At 44.3% G+C, this 15,856-nt stretch overlaps 2 protein-coding genes across 3 annotated transcripts; both read left to right on the forward strand.

Annotated features, from left to right (window-relative positions):
• Window positions 1-1,316: 1,316 nt before the first annotated feature.
• On the forward strand, window positions 1,317-5,058 carry bloc1s4 (biogenesis of lysosomal organelles complex-1, subunit 4, cappuccino; the record flags this gene model as incomplete). Of its 2 annotated transcripts, none has more annotated exons than XM_080525442.1 (5): window positions 1,317-1,670; window positions 2,281-2,352; window positions 2,482-2,583; window positions 2,995-3,123; window positions 3,984-5,058. In XM_080525442.1, the coding sequence occupies 5 exons, from the start codon at window positions 1,317-1,319 to the stop codon at window positions 4,089-4,091; spliced, it is 765 nt and encodes a 254-aa protein (XP_080381568.1). In that variant the 3' UTR covers window positions 4,092-5,058. The 2 variants fall into 2 exon arrangements, with proteins under 2 accessions (XP_080381568.1, XP_080381569.1); XM_080525443.1 differs by having other exon boundaries at window positions 1,412-1,670; window positions 3,987-5,058.
• A 738-nt stretch (window positions 5,059-5,796) lies between these two features.
• On the forward strand, window positions 5,797-14,696 carry nutf2l (nuclear transport factor 2, like). Its single transcript, XM_080525101.1, has 5 exons — window positions 5,797-5,859; window positions 6,518-6,644; window positions 7,133-7,204; window positions 9,845-9,943; window positions 14,208-14,696. The coding sequence occupies exons 2-5, from the start codon at window positions 6,546-6,548 to the stop codon at window positions 14,322-14,324; spliced, it is 387 nt and encodes a 128-aa protein (XP_080381227.1). The 5' UTR covers window positions 5,797-5,859; window positions 6,518-6,545; the 3' UTR covers window positions 14,325-14,696.
• Window positions 14,697-15,856: the final 1,160 nt, after the last annotated feature.

A 15,856-nucleotide genomic window follows, 5' to 3' on the forward strand; every position in this document is an offset into this window, starting at 1 on the left:
GGTTATGCCATTGACGTATACTCTGTAGGGTTATTCCCTGCATCTTCACTAAGGAAAATCACGAGTAGTTTATACTTCACTTCTGATCTCCAAATCGACCGCTGTCGCCTTTCCAAAGCCAGTCCTGTAGATCTGAGGGGATTTGGCTAGGTATAAGCCATATGCCAGTTGCTCCACCTTGCCTTCTACCGTAATTGGTCGTATGGAATTGAATCTAAGAATCTGCCATTTTACTTGTAGTCATCAGGTCCTTTGAGATCTACAGGAGAGGCTGATGCTAAGGGCTAGTTGAACCGTCATCCTCCAGAGTGAAATACTATGCTGTGTGTCTCACTGCCATCTGCTGGTTAACAATGGTATACCATGAACTCCAAAAGATTTGTTACAGATTTGATATTTATTACGGAAATGTCTCCATTTTTCTGGAATAATGTTTGTCTTGTTTTACTATCGTTGTCTTATGTACATAAGGATTTTAAAGCTGAATAGACACATTATATTATACATTATGAACAAGAGATTCCATGAGATATTTTGGTACGAGGAATATTGTGTTGGGCCTATATATCAGCATATCATGTTAACTGGACTATATTTTTCTAAGAGACAATGATGTTCATGTTATACCTGCTCTCTAACTCACAATTGGACGGATTCAGTATTTAGGAAATGTGTTGTAGTGCCTTTTTATTCCTTTTAGTCAAGATACTGAGCACACAAATATAATTAATAATTGAATGAATATTTGTGCTTATTCTGTCATTGATTTCATTACCAATTACTATTGGTTATTCCTGCTCTTCCAACACAGTAAATGTATTGTTTTAACTCATTTCCACACCACTTGAAATTAAAACCCTTAATACAATTAATTGTAATTGTATTGTGAATATTGTGTTCATATTATTTTCTTACTTTTATTATTGTTTTGTAATTTTGTGGAAAGAAATCTTGAAATAAAGGTTTTAAATGCACTTTGTCATTGTGAGCGCTCTTTCATTATATACCACTACCAAGTGGTTGCATATTTATTCATTATTCTGTTCAAATAAAAATGCATTCCTATCAGTGTTCAGGGTATTTCAACCTAGTTTATTGATGGGATTTAATAGAATAATATTGAGGTTGACAGTGACACCTGGTGGTGGGCCAATGCAACATCCACGAATATTTTAAAAAATGAGACATTGCGCTCAGTTCAAATTGAGCCTGATACGCCACCGTCCGATGTGGTCCTATCCAGTTAGTTCTATCCACGTGATTGAGTCATTTGACAACACGGAGGTTGTTGGAGCAGAAAGACAAACGGAGCAGAGATGGATCATCGGATGATGGATAGGGAAAGGGTAGGCTTCCTGTCCCCGCTGGAGGAGTCCAGCGCCGAGGTGAGCAGGGACAGTGGCGTGGTGTCCCAGAGTGCCAGTAGCTTATCATCCATGCTCAGCGACGCCTTCAGCAGCGGCACCGTGTCCCAGAGTCCCAGCTTCGGTCCAGCGGTGTCCCAGAGTCCGAGCTTCGGTCCAGCGGTGTCCCAGAGTCCGTCTCTGAGCTTCCACGTCGCGGCAGAGTCCGACGCAGAGCAGCCAGATCCCGATGATCCAGACGATGAAGTGTTGAGACACACCGCCCTGAGTTACTCCTCCTACATCCGGGCGTCTGCAGGCGACGAGGTTTGACTTTTTCACAATGAAATCTAGAAGCTACTAGACATCTTACGAAGCTTAGTTCCTCCTGTGGGGATGCACCAGAGGGGTGCGAAGCTGTTGTTGACAGCTATTAATATATGGCTCTTATGCTCCATGTCTTAAGTGAGTGCATGAGTGCATGTCTTCAGGTTAGGTCTTAAGACGACTTAAGACATCTTGACAGACAAAAATGTCTTATTTTGGTTAATTAAGACATCTTAAGACGTCTCGAGACGAGGTGATGGCTGGGTATGTAGTTCCTCCTGTGGGATGTTACCAGAGAGAGGGGTGCGAAGCTGCTGTTGACAGCTTATTCTAGGCCAGCTCTTAACTGGATGGACGTGATAGGCAAGGTCCCAGCGAGTTCATCAGTTCCCCTGTTCCCTGTCATACAACAAAGACCCCTTGTGTTGTTTTTGACCGATGGTCCCGTTAGGGATTACTTACTTGAGTCTCGGGAACATAATTGTGTGGTCGAATGTCTACTTGTGTTGTATTCCTCCAAAACAGGTCAACTTCCAACCAAAGCTGTGGGCTAAAAGAAGGTAGTAGGCTAAAATGTTGTACTTTGACCCTGTCATTCTTCACCCAACAGATAGTTTGTTTGGAGAAAAGCCTGGAAGAAATGCTCACCAGAGTGGATGAGTTTGTAGGAATGCTTGACATGGTATGTCATGTACACTTGGCTTACCTTCATGAATTGTATTCAAACTTGATCGATCAACCTACTGGTACATGTGCTACTTAACCAAAGTGTTCCCTCCCTTGCTTGATTTTCTCTTTCTTTGGTTTCTAGATCAGAAATGATACCTCTCAGATTGTGAATGAGAACCTACCTCAAATCCAAAGGAAATCAGACGAGATGAGACAGATATACAGAAAGATTGACAAGTTGGACGTAAGTATGTCATCATTATGATTATGAAGGTGTTGAACCCATTATCCTAGTAATGCTTTATTGTTATATTAAACAGGGCTAAACTGCAACACGAACACACACACACACTGTGTACATGCATACATACAGTACAGTAGTCCTGAGAGAGTTCAGCAATAGTAACGCTGCATTCACTTGCTTCTCGCAACTAGGAAACGGACATTTCTGACTCGGCAACGTCTGTACCTGTATTCCAAGTTTCCCACTCCCACTCCGCTACCTCAGAATAAGCCAATAAGGAGATGGAGACGATATGCACAATCGTGGTGGTGGGAGGCTCTGAGTTTCTGAGGAGCAATTGAATGCACCGTGATAGATCGACATCATAAAACCCTCTCCCTTTTGCATTGTCCTGTCCTGTATGTTCCCCAGGCCTTTGTGAAGATGGTCGGCGCCAACGTCTGTGCCATGGAGGAGCAGGTAACACACGCTGAGGGCGAACAAGGAACACTGCCCGGAGCCTTCAAGAAGATCTTCGGCAGTGTCCCGGGGTTCTTAAACGTGAGCACGTTTTTGTTCGTCTGACTCGGCTACTCGGCGTTGTTAGATTACAGGGGAGGCTGGCGGAGACACCGTTCTCCAACGTCTACGTCCACAAGCCTCCCCTGATAGATTGTACAAAGTGGTGTAGTCTAGTTTTTTCTAGTGGGCATACTGTGATTTTTCCCTCCCAGCCTCATATCTTCATTTCGGAACGCCATAAAAATAAATCTGCGCTCCCTGTCTAACGTTATATCTAACATGACATGTTCTAAGGCTGATCTGTGCATGATAGTGCTGCATTTTGGCATATTTCATGTCGCATTTCCCCCTGTTGATGGTATATGACGCTATAGTCAGTCCCAATGGTCCAAAAATCAGTGCTTCGTAACACAGACGGGGTGAATTTTATGAATGAAAGTGTGAAAGTTCTGTCACAAAACGCCGTTACGTATCCTCACACATTTTTAAGTGGGTATATGGAAATCCTTGGCCTTTCCTAGTGGGTATACGGCGTAGTCCTGCGTATCACGTACACTACACCACTGATTGTACATGGTCACATCCCCTAAACAGTGATTCTTGTTGCCGTCGTCAACCAGCGTTTTGTAATTCTTGCTTGTTATCGCTAGGTGAATGCTATTTCAACAGAGATTGAAATAGCGTTCCATTTTGGCTTAATACTTAATGGCCTACAACAAGATACTTATTTGACTAAAGTGTTACCATGCTTTTTAAATGCACTGGAGATGAAGCAGTCCTTCGGGAATTGAAGTGGCCCCTCGTGAAATGAAACCCTTTGCAGTTCAGTCTTTTACTGGCCACCTGTAGATGCACTGACACGTTGTTTTCTCGTCAACCGTGGTCGTGTTCCTCCGCAGAAGCCGGCCAGCCCCAGAAGGACCACGCCACAGCCCCAGGAGGTTCCCCCTGTGTTCAGGACAGACGACTACTTCACCCCGCAGCCAGAGCACAGTGAGACGGCCTAGACCAGGCTCACCTAGACAGACGACCCAGACGTTCTCTCTAAGCCAGGCCCCCTGGTAGTCTCTCCTTTAATAGATCCCGGTGAAAGACCTAGAACAACTGGCAAGCGAAGCTACCGTAGCTACCCAGCCGACACTCCTCACGCATGCAAGGACAGGGCTCCCTCAGACCTTGGCCAGCATGCCTGTCTGGACTACAGAGACAACACAACTGTCCTCTGGAGGACTTAATGGTGCAATGACCTCAACAAGCAATACTGTATATAGAGTTGGAGGGAGAGGTGACATCTGGAGCTTCACCACTTATTGCAACGACCTGACTTTGTAGCGAAACGACGACGTACGATATCCTCGATCTGGAAACGAGTGTCTTTTTCAAGACTCTTTCTAAGTGCCTCTGTGGGCGTTCCCGTGTTTGGCCCTCACGCTCACGTTCCGCTGGAAAAGAAAGCAGGAACTATTAACTTACTGTCCAGAAGATAATGTCATCACTTTTGTCTGTCGAACACAGACGTACTTGTACCGTCTGATTTGAGTTGTATAATCTTCAAGATTCACTAAGATTCACAAATAAATGTAAACACGTTGTATGTAACGGTGAAACAACAGTTTTTTTTTTATATCGCCCTTCCTACTATTGTTTGTATGATCTAATGCTGTAGTGAAATTGGCTCTTTGAAAGTACTCCCTTAATCCACTGATTCACATTGAGTACAACTACTGGTAGATTATTTTCCTTTTGTACTTACAAGGCCATGTTGTATATATCTTCTTTTGAAATATATAACAAAACTCTTGTTTTGTCACTAATGATCAATTATTTATAATAATACCAAATAATTTTCAATAAAATGTTTTTCTTTTTGATTTGTTTTGAATTATGCATGCCAATATTCTGGGGGGGGGGAAATAGAAGAAGAAAAAAATCTCTCTCTTTATATAAGTCATTATCAACCCTAGTTGGTAGCTATACCATGGCTTTGTGTATGTATCATATCATTCATCAAAGGACTCAAACAAGCAACAAATACTTGCGTTTCATTATACTTTGTTTAAATTTGGATGCATTTTTAACATGTGCACTTCTTTTAGGATATAATATTTTTAATAAAATACTTAACATGTGCTTTCACTTAACTTATACAGTGTCTCAGGTTTCCCTTTTTACCAAGTCATGTTTTAGTTTATTTATTTATTATTATTATTATTAATATTTTTATTGAGTTTCACAGAGACATGTACACAACAGGACATAACAACAACAAGTAGTATCCGTGGGGGAGGTTATTGTCCCATTAATAGTAGAAAACTAGTTTTGCACTTTGTTATGCAGTACATTGTCCATAAACAATAACAGAGAATGTTCTTTCTCTCTTTTTTTTAAACAAACAAAAAACAAAAACACAAACAAATCAAGTAATGTTTTAGTTGTTTTCCAATATTTTATTGCAACACATGACTTCAGATCAGACGCATACGTCATGACTTCTGACCAGTGGGAAATAAAACCGAATGCTTCATTAACTTTTAAACGAACTCTATGATCAAGGTTGGTTGCACCCAAGTGTTTCAGCTGAAACGCCCATTTGGAACCCCCCACACAGAACCTCTCATGGTGTTTGGTATTTACATCCGTCACTCAAACGACGGTCCCTTTGTAAAGCAATGGGATTGGTCCCCTCCTTACATGACGTCACAACCTGTTTCCCGGATGAAGCGGGAGTTCTACTGAGGGCGTGCATGCGCACTGGATGGCTTACGGAATCACAAGGTGAGTTCCATAGTAAGTTTTTAAACCAACCAAACAAACGTTAAAAACATTCACACTATTACAGTAATAACGCTTCGCGATGTGTAGTCAGCTTCAAGCGTTACATAGTGACATTTCAAAGTGAAATTAATGTCTCTAGACTTCATTTCAACTCATTCGCACGCTAACGTCATGATTCTGTTAGCATTTCACTGGACATGTCAGTCCGCCCCACGTGGGTCTTATTGTCACTGTGTAGCACACACACACTAATCAGATCAAAGTGTGTTGCTTTATTTTTTAACTACTAATTGTGACTAATTACAACATTATCGGCGAGGATTACCCCGCAACACGTGGAATGTGCAGAGTCAGGGCGTGTGTGTGTGTTTAGCACTAGCCATCTGACGTCATCAGATTCTCTCTCTGTCTCTGTCTGTCTCTGTGTCTCTCTCTGTCTCTGTCTGTCTCTCTCTGTCTGTCTGTCTCTCTCTCTCTGTGTGTGTCTCTCTCTGTCTGTCTCTCTCTGTCTCTCTCTCTGTGTGTCTCTGTCTCTGTCTCTCTCTTTCTGTCTCTGTCTCTCTCTCTGTCTCTGTCTCTCTCTGTCTGTCTCTCTCTGTCTCTCTAGCCATTTACGTCATCAGATTCAATGAATGCGCATGCGCTCTTCTCTTCCCAGATTTTAAAAACCTGTGATCTGAAACATCATGGCAGACAAACCGGTGTGGGAACAGATCGGGACAGGCTTTGTACAACACTACTACCAACAGTTCGATACTGATCGAGCCAAACTCGCCGACCTGTATGTGAGTACTGTACTACTGTACTGTATGTGAGTATACTGTACTGTATGTGAGTATACGCGGTTCGAGCCCCGGCTGGCCACATGTCGAAGTGTCCTTGGGCAAGACACTGAACCCCAAAATTGCTCCCAGTGAGCGGGCCAGCACCTTGCATGCCAGCTTGCCGCCATTGGTGTGTGAATGTGTGTGCGAATGGGTGAATGAGAGGCCGTTGTAAAGCGCTTTGGAGCAGCAAAAAAGGCGCTATATAAGTGCAGTCCACTTACTACTTACCACTATACTGTACTGTATGCAACACAATTTGACCTGTGGTGCGCACACCTTGTCTGTGTGTCTGTCACAATTCGAACTTGGGTTACATTGCCATTTGTTAACCTGCTCTTTTGTCAGTGTTGTGGGTGGCGATTTCATTACTGACTCGACTGACTGATCATTGAGTTGTCTGAGAAACAACTGTTCAATCAGTAATAAAGTCTCCTTTTCCCCCTCAGACTGATGCGTCATGCTTGACATGGGAAGGAGTGGGTTACCCAGGGAAGAACGCCATCATGGAGAAACTTAGTGTAAGTAGCACCTCGTTCCTGCGCCTTGTCAAACCAGACAGTTAAGCTTTGAAGGCGTGTAGTCACACGATTCAGCTGTCTAAGAGCCATAGTGTGTAAAATGTGTATGATAGGGGCGCTTAGGTGGCGTAGTGGGTTAAGCGTCGACCATGTAACCGCAGGGTTCCCGGTTCGATTCCGACCGCGGCCATATCCTGCATGTCATCCCTTCTCTCTCTCTCACCCATCCTTCCTGTCTACATCTCTACTGTGTCTATCTATAAAAAAGAAAAATATGAGTGGAACTGCCCCACTCAGAGAAAAAAATAACATTAAAAAAAAAAAAATATGATAAACCATCCAACCCAAAAAATAGACCTCCAACTAGAGTGGAACCGACAGAACAATGTGTTCCAATCAAACTACAAAGGCAGTCAGACAAAATGGGTGTCATGGGGTAAGCCTATGGGTCACATGACACCCATTGCGAACATATCCCATGACATCCTTTGCCGGAGCAGCTTTGTAGATTCATTGGAACACAATCCCCACTGCTGTCAGGACTGCAGAGTTTGCCCATTTTGGGGTGAGGGTTAGTTCTTTTCATACATGTGAGGACGTATTCTTTGAGCATACTATGCATGTTCAAGAGGGAAAGGTGGGAGGAGGGCAGGGAGGAAAAACTGAAAATATTCATGCGTTTTTCAATGTACCTTCTATATTTGAATAAAGTATATTATATTAAAAATAAAAAATAAAGGACTGTAGAGTCACTCCCTATCTTCCGCCGTGGACTGAATCAAATCAAATCAAATTTTATTTGTAAGACCTATCTCTTCAGGCTACACCTTCTACTACCCCCTGTACTGTCCCTCCTGAGACATCTACTACCCCCTGTACTGTCCCTCCTGAGACCTCTACTACCCCCCTCTACTGTCCCTCCTGAGACATCTACTACCCCCCTGTACTGTCCCTCCTGAGACATCTACTACCCCCCTGTACTGTCCCTCCTGAGACATCTACTACCTCCCTGTACTGTCCCTCCTGAGACATCTACTACCCCCTGTACTGTCCCTCCTGAGACATCTACTACCCCCCTGTACTGTCTCTCCTGAGACATCTACTACCCCCCTGTACTGTCCCTCCTGAGACATCTACTACCCCCCTGTACTGTCCCTCCTGAGACATCTACTACCCCCTGTACTGTCCCTCCTGAGACATCTACTACCCCCTGTACTGTCCCTCCTGAGACATCTACTACCCCCCTGTACTGTCCCTCCTGAGACATCTACTACCCCCCTGTACTGTCCCTCCTGAGACATCTACTACCACTGTACTGTCCCTCCTGAGACATCTACTACCCCCCTGTACTGTCCCTCCTGAGACATCTACTACCCCCCTGTACTGTCCCTCCTGAGACATCTACTACCCCCTGTACTGTCCCTCCTGAAACATCTACTACCCCCCTGTACTGTCCCTCCTGAAACATCTACTACCCCCCTGTACTGTCCCTCCTGAGACATCTACTACCCCCCTGTACTGTCCCTCCTGAGACCTCTACTACCCCCCTGTACTGTCCCTCCTGAGACATCTACTACCCCCCTGTACTGTCCCTCCTGAGACATCTACTACCCCCCTGTACTGTCCCTCCTGAGACATCTACTACCCCCCTGTACTGTCCCTCCTGAGACATCTACTACCCCCTGTACTGTCCCTCCTGAGACATCTACTACCCCCCTGTACTGTCCCTCCTGAGACATCTACTACCCCCCTGTACTGTCCCTCCTGAGACATCTACTACCCCCCTGTACTGTCCCTCCTGAGACATCTACTACCCCCTGTACTGTCCCTCCTGAGACATCTACTACCCCCCTGTACTGTCCCTCCTGAGACATCTACTACCCCCCTGTACTGTCCCTCCTGAGACATCTACTACCACTGTACTGTCCCTCCTGAGACATCTACTACCCCCCTGTACTGTCCCTCCTGAGACCTCTACTACCCCCCTGTACTGTCCCTCCTGAGACATCTACTACCCCCCTGTACTGTCCCTCCTGAGACATCTACTACCCCCCTGTACTGTCCCTCCTGAGACATCTACTACCTCCTGTACTGTCCCTCCTGAGACATCTACTACCACTGTACTGTCCCTCCTGTGACATCTACTACCACTGTACTGTCCCACCTGAGACATCTACTACCCCCCTGTACTGTCCCACCTGAGACATCTACTACCCCCCTGTACTGTCCCTCCTGAGACATCTACTACCCCCCTGTACTGTCCCTCCTGAGACATCTACTACCCCCCTGTACTGTCCCTCCTGAGACATCTACTACCACTGTACTGTCCCTCCTGAGACCTCTACTACCCCCCTGTACTGTTTCCCCAGTGTAAGAAAAAAAAAGAAAAGCATGACGACTGCCAGTGGCTCCAGGCTTGAGCATAGATGACTTTTTCTTGCTATGACTGGTGGATAGATGATTCACTTACTTAGTCAAATGCATTTGTTGTAAATAGCTTTGGATAACGGCGTCTGCTAAAGGCCTAAAATGTAATATTATGTTGGTCCTTATTCTATACACATTGCGTACTCCCATGATAAATATCTAATAATCGCCCTTTCCGCATTCTTCCATTCCATGTATTCTTCTGTTCTGCAGAGCCTGCCTTTTAGATCGATTGCACACAGCATCACAGCACAGGACCACCAGCCCACGCCAGACAGCTGTGTGATGAGCATGGTGATGGGGCAGCTGAAGGTCAGTCTATGCTTTTTAATGTGTGTCGCTTGACAAAAAAATCCAGAAAAGTGTCTCTCACTGTGTGGTAGTAGACGACCTGTGACGGCGTGTCAGGGGCCGTGGTGGTCTAGTGGAAGGGGTAGTGGTGGTCTAGTGGATAGTGAGTTGGACTTGTGATCGGAAGGTTGTGAGTTCAAATCCCGCCTGAAACCACACCTCTACTAGTGTGCCCTTGAGTAAGGCACTCAGCCCTCAGTTACTCCAGGGGGAATGTCCCTGTAATTCGTAATTGTAAGTCGCTTTGGATTAAAAGCGTCTGCTAAATGGCAAAATTAATTAATTATAAAATTAGGGGCCGTGCGAAAGTTCAGGAGGTGCGCGACACCCGAGTGTCGACTGGACGTCGGTGTCGAGACTGCACATCACCCCAATAACACTATACCAACAATAAAGTTAGGAGGTGGATGTATCATGGTATGGGGGCTGTTTCTCCTCTCGTGGTACTGGCAGACTTCATATCATTGAAGGGACGATGAATGGAGCCATGTACAGAGAGATTCTTGAGATGAACCTGCTGCCATCCACCAGGATGCTGAGGATGAGACGTGGGTGGACCTTCCAGCAGGACAACGATCCAAAGCAGACAGCAAAGGAAACTCGCAATTGGTTTCAGAGAAAGAAAATGAACTTGTTGGAATGGCCCAGTCAATCACCTGACTTAAACCCAATTGAACATTTGTGGAAGCATCTGAAGATCCAGATTCACAAGAGGGCGCCCCCCCCCTGCAATCTTCAAGATTTAAAGACAATCTGTGTAGAGGAATTGGCCAAAATCACACCTGAATACTGCGGGCGATTAGTTACTTCATACAGAAAGTGCCTTGAAGCTGTCATTACAAACAAAGGCTTCTCCACTAAGTATTGAATTAATTTCAGTTAGTGTGTTCAATAGTTTTTTCCTGTTTCATTCCACTTTATTACACACAACTTTATTTACATATGGACTTGAATGTTTAGATTTTTTTGTCGTCTGGATTGTTTGAGTTAATACCAAAGTCTGGTGCAAAATTCACTTGAATAAGCTCATTGGAAACACATTTACTGGACAAAATGTTGATGTGTTCAATACTTATTTCCCCCACTGTATGTGGGCACTAGCTTCTGTGATTGGCTTTGGCTGCGGGTCCCGAAGTAGTAATATGTTGGCAGGTTCCATGATTTATCTCCGATGGTCACTTAGTCCTTCCATATGATCCTTCATCCAATGCGTCATCCGATGTTATTGCGCGAGCTTTCAGTCTTTCATAGACCTTCTTCAGGCAAAAACAATTTGTATTGTATCCTACAGACCGTAGCGGTCTGCAATGTACCCCATCATAGGGGGCATGAAAGTTGCATCAAGACTAGTCTATTTAGTCCGTAAGGCTATTCTAGTTTTCTAGTTTTTGCCAGAAAAACAGGCTTGTTCACCTTTTCAGTCTTCAGAAGGGCTCGTAACACGCTCCCTTTTTCTTTTTAAGGAGCATCTCGCTTCCCTAACAGTGTTGCCAGATGGGATTGATTTCCAGCCCAACCACAGTCTAAAAACCGCCCAGTGTGATCATAAGTAGCCCAATTGGGCGGGAATACGCCCAATCAGGCAACACTGTTCCCTAATTCTCCGTTCTGAGCAGAAGCTGTCATGTGGGCGACTGTGGCGCAGGAGGTAGAGCCGGCGTCTAATGATCGAGCCCCAACTGGCCATATGTCGAGGTGTCCTTAGGCAAGACACTTAACCCCAAATTGCTGTCAATGAGGGGGCCGGCACCTTGCATGGTAGCTAGCCGCCATTGTTGTGTGAATGTGTGTGTGAATGAGAGGCCATTGTAAAGCACTTTGGAATAAGGCGCTTTAGAAGTCAGTCCATTTATGTGACGTGTCTTTTTAGGCGATTAATTTATTGACAAATGATATTCTTTACAAAAATCACTTTCATAGCATCTTCAACCACACACTTTTATGGCGTTAACTACCGTATATATAGCAATTTATGATGTTGTGATTAAATGTTAAAAATAATACTAAAATAAAAAAAATACCAAAAAGTGGTTTTATGACTGATTTGGTCAAAACCGTTGCTGTTTTTAGTTTAACCGTAAAACTGTCTATCCCTTATACATTACAATCACAAAGGACAAATGGCGTGGGGTGTGACTTCTTCAGGATGTCCGCCAGGCTCATTCAACTGCAAATAATTACACATTGAAATTGACTGACACCCAAAACCCTTCTACACTGGCCAGCAGCGTGTGTGTGTGTGTGTGTGTGTGTGTGTGTGGCAATTCTAGGTCTTGACATATTTTGGTTAATTGGTTGCAATGCACTCTGAGCCCTGGGTTACATGCTTCCTGGTTAGTTAGGATTAGAGGTGGGATGCCATAAAAAAAAAAAAAAGCTAATTAATTAGAGGCTTTGTAATTAATTAATCGCATATCAATATTTGACACGAGATGCAACAGTTTTCAATTCAAATGGATTTGGTATACAAGTGAATCAATGAATAGACATATACATATGTTTAAAGCAGCAAAATCCTGTTTATTTTAGCTACACAGACCAACAGATCACACAGTGTACCTAACCTAATGTTACACTAACCCTGCCCACCCAAATATCCTTGGTCAAAATAATAAACAGACCAACAGAGTCACAAGTGCCATTTGAAATGGTAACAAAAAAAAAGCAGTACCCTTCACAGTAACAACAAACCCATTGGCCTCAGGAACCTCTAAGCCTGCTACTTCTTCTGCTTCTTCTCTTTCAGCCAGTTGCTGAGACAAACCAGCCTGTTTACCTGTTCAGAGCTCAAGGATGCCCTGTTTTTTTGCACTATGTTGCCTGCAAGGGAGAAAAGTCTCTCACAAGGGACAGAAGTGGCAGGGCTGGCCAAATACAACAAAATAAAAATTTATCTGTAATTAATTAATTAATCGAAAACGAACGCGTTCGTCCCAGCCCTAGTTAGGATGGATCTTTCTTTTGTTGTGCCTATGTGAAGTCAACTCATTTAATTCAACATACATTTTTGTTTATATTCAAAGGATTTAATTGTTTGCAATTATATCTACTTATGATACGGTAAAAGGTTTGTTTCTATCTCCATATAATATGGTAAATATATCCAATGCAGAAAACATAACATTTAATTCATATCAATTTTGCATATATTTCCCATTAATTCCCATGGAACGTTTCCACTTCTGAATATTCCCCAAAACGTGCAACCCTATATCATTTTCTAGCTTCACAAAAACATTTTGCATGTGAAGTTTAACCAACAGTTTTTTATCTTGCCGTTCCCTGAACTGCATAACACTTCAAACTGACCCTGGTCACAATTCTCCATCCGTGTCCCTGAAGTGTACACTGGTCTACTCTTGAACAGCATGTTGTGTTTATGTCGGGTATTTGACATAAATCCTGTGCTTTTCAGTCTGCAGTGGAGTAGACAAGAGTCCCCTCCAGGGAACAGGGTGGAGTATTGAGACCCAGTCAGCCACGGGAGGGGATCATGATGCCAGATCATCTGATGGATCACTGGCCTGCCGTTCACTAGGCAGCTGGACGTCTGTCCCGGCTGTCTCAGGGAATCCCCTGTTATTTATGACCACGTCACAGTGCTCAGTCTATGATGCTCTACTATGCACTGTTTTCCATGTAGAGAAACTGTTGTATATGTCATTACAGCATTCTTCTTACAGTCTGAAGTGTGTTACGCTACTGGGTTCCAAAGCTGGTAGTCGTTGGCAGAAGTTTAATTGACTGTTCATGTTCTGTGTTGTCAAATTGACTGTAGCAGAGGTGATTGGGAATCCCACTCTTGTGATCTCGTAGCCCTGCCCGCCTTGTGTTGCTCTCGGATATTGGGGATATTCCTATGGCCTAATGGTAGATGCTTGTGTCTTACACGTGGGAGACCTGGGTTCGAATCTCACCTGTCACAACGTGCACTCAACTGGCTGCGGCTCAGGAGGTAGAGCCGGCGTCTAATGATCGCAAGGTCGGCGGTTCGATCCCCGGCTGCTCCAGTCCACGTGTCTAGGTGTCCTTGGGCAAGAACTGAACCCCAAATTGCTCCCAATGAGCAACGCCTTGCATGGTAGCTTGCCGCCATTGTTGTGTGAATGAGAGGCCATTGTAAAGTGCTTTGGAATAAGGCTATATAAGTGCAGTCACTCATTGACCATTTTGAAGACGGTTGAATTTCATCTTTGTTTGTTTTCTTTCCTTCTCTCTCTGAAAGGCGGACGAGGACCAGGTGATGGGCTTCCAACAAGTGTTTTTGCTGAAGAACATCGACAACAAATGGATCTGCACAAACGACATGTTCCGATTGGCTCTACATAACTTTGGAGCGTAGTAGAGTTAAGATGCCGTATCCACGGTATCAATGACATTCCGCAAAAGTTAGCTTTTTATATTACATTCAACTTACGTGTGTATGTGTTAGGTTGTTAAATGAGAACATTTGTTAAACTCTTCAACTTTTTCCAATGAGCTCATGTTCACAATTTTTTGTATTTCTGAATGATGTAACGAATAATAAGCAGGTGAAAGATGGCAAAACAAGGTTTATAGAAGCAAACAGAATAAATTCAAATCCCAAATGAATTACCTGTGCTGTTTGCCTTATTCTGCTTGTACAAGTACAGGTAAACTGTCCTTTTTTTAAATCCGCAATGTTAACAAATATTTCTTGTTGTGGATTTCTTTTCATTAAAACTTTGAATCGATGGAACTGGTGTCTGTCTTGTCACTTTTTGTAAGTTGATGACATTTTTCTTTTGAATGCATTTTTCATAACATGTCAGCATTAAATGCATTGTGACAAGCAGGTGTGATGGGTGGGGTTCAAACCTGGATCCTCCCATGTTAAGACCAAAGCGTCTCCCGTTAGGTCCAAGGGTGACCCAGGGAGGGCTACCTCATTAAGACACCGTGATGCTAAACCACCTCCACTACATGATCATGGCAGTCAGAAGTAACAATCCAAGCAGCTGGTCGTTTCTCATAGACACTGGGAGGTCGTTAAAGCAGCTGGTCGTTTCTCATAGACCTGGGAGGTCGTTAAAGGAAAATCCAGGCTTATTTTGACGAGTGACTAATAGAAAGATCTGGGTTTATTTTTTTGAAATATCACAACTTCTCTTCCTTGAAACATCACTGAATTGGGACTTACAGTGAAATGTGTTGACCAATCCAAGCATGCTACGTCATTGAAGTCATCCAAGGTATTTTAAACAAATCTTTTTATTATGGATTATTATTATTCTGTGATTACATACAAGGAATCAAGGGAGGACGTTTTTAGAGTATTCAAACAGGGCAGTTCAGCCCCGCGGTGGTGTAGCGGTCTAAGCACTGGCCACTAGTGCATGCTGCCCACCGGGGACTGGGTTCGGATCCCAGCTCGCCAGATCCGGATATGGCTGGGCCACACACGGGAGCGGCATATTGGGCGGCCGCTCCCGAGGGCGGTATAGGAGTATTTCCGGACAAGGATCCGTCGCGCAACAGCGCCCCCGGGGTGCCGGAATAACAGGTGCTGGGCTCGAGGAGCCAGTCAGCTAGTCTGCCTGGCGGCCTCTTCTGGGACTGCCGGCCACGGGGTCGTGCGGCGGATCCTTCGCAATAGGCAGGGGATAATTGGATGCTAGGTTGGGTTCAATTGGCTACCAAATTGGGTGAAAAAGGGATAAAATCTGAAAAAATAAAATAATAGAGCAGGATACACAGACAGTAACCTAGCAACTGACTCAGACTGACCTTGTCTGCCTCACAGATGGCTGCTCTCTCACAGCCTTGCATGTCCAGCTAGGGCTGGCGTCTAACACAGTGGAGAGACTGATGGAGGGAGGAATCGGAGGACGGGATCATTGTAATGCATGGAAG

This window comes from Nansenia antarctica (genome assembly GCF_963989245.1).
Source record: "Nansenia antarctica genome assembly, chromosome: 3".
NCBI lineage: Eukaryota > Metazoa > Chordata > Actinopteri > Argentiniformes > Microstomatidae > Nansenia > Nansenia antarctica.

Excerpts from the sequence above, each read along its gene's own strand:
- nutf2l (XM_080525101.1), top strand. The coding sequence starts at position 6,546 with ATGGCAGACAAACCGGTGTGGGAACAGATCGGGACAGGCTTTGTACAA. Across the intron at positions 7,205-9,844 it reads CCATCATGGAGAAACTTAGT|AGCCTGCCTTTTAGATCGAT; the intron begins GTAAGTAGCACC and ends TCTGTTCTGCAG. Across the intron at positions 9,944-14,207 it reads TGGTGATGGGGCAGCTGAAG|GCGGACGAGGACCAGGTGAT; the intron begins GTCAGTCTATGC and ends TCTCTCTGAAAG.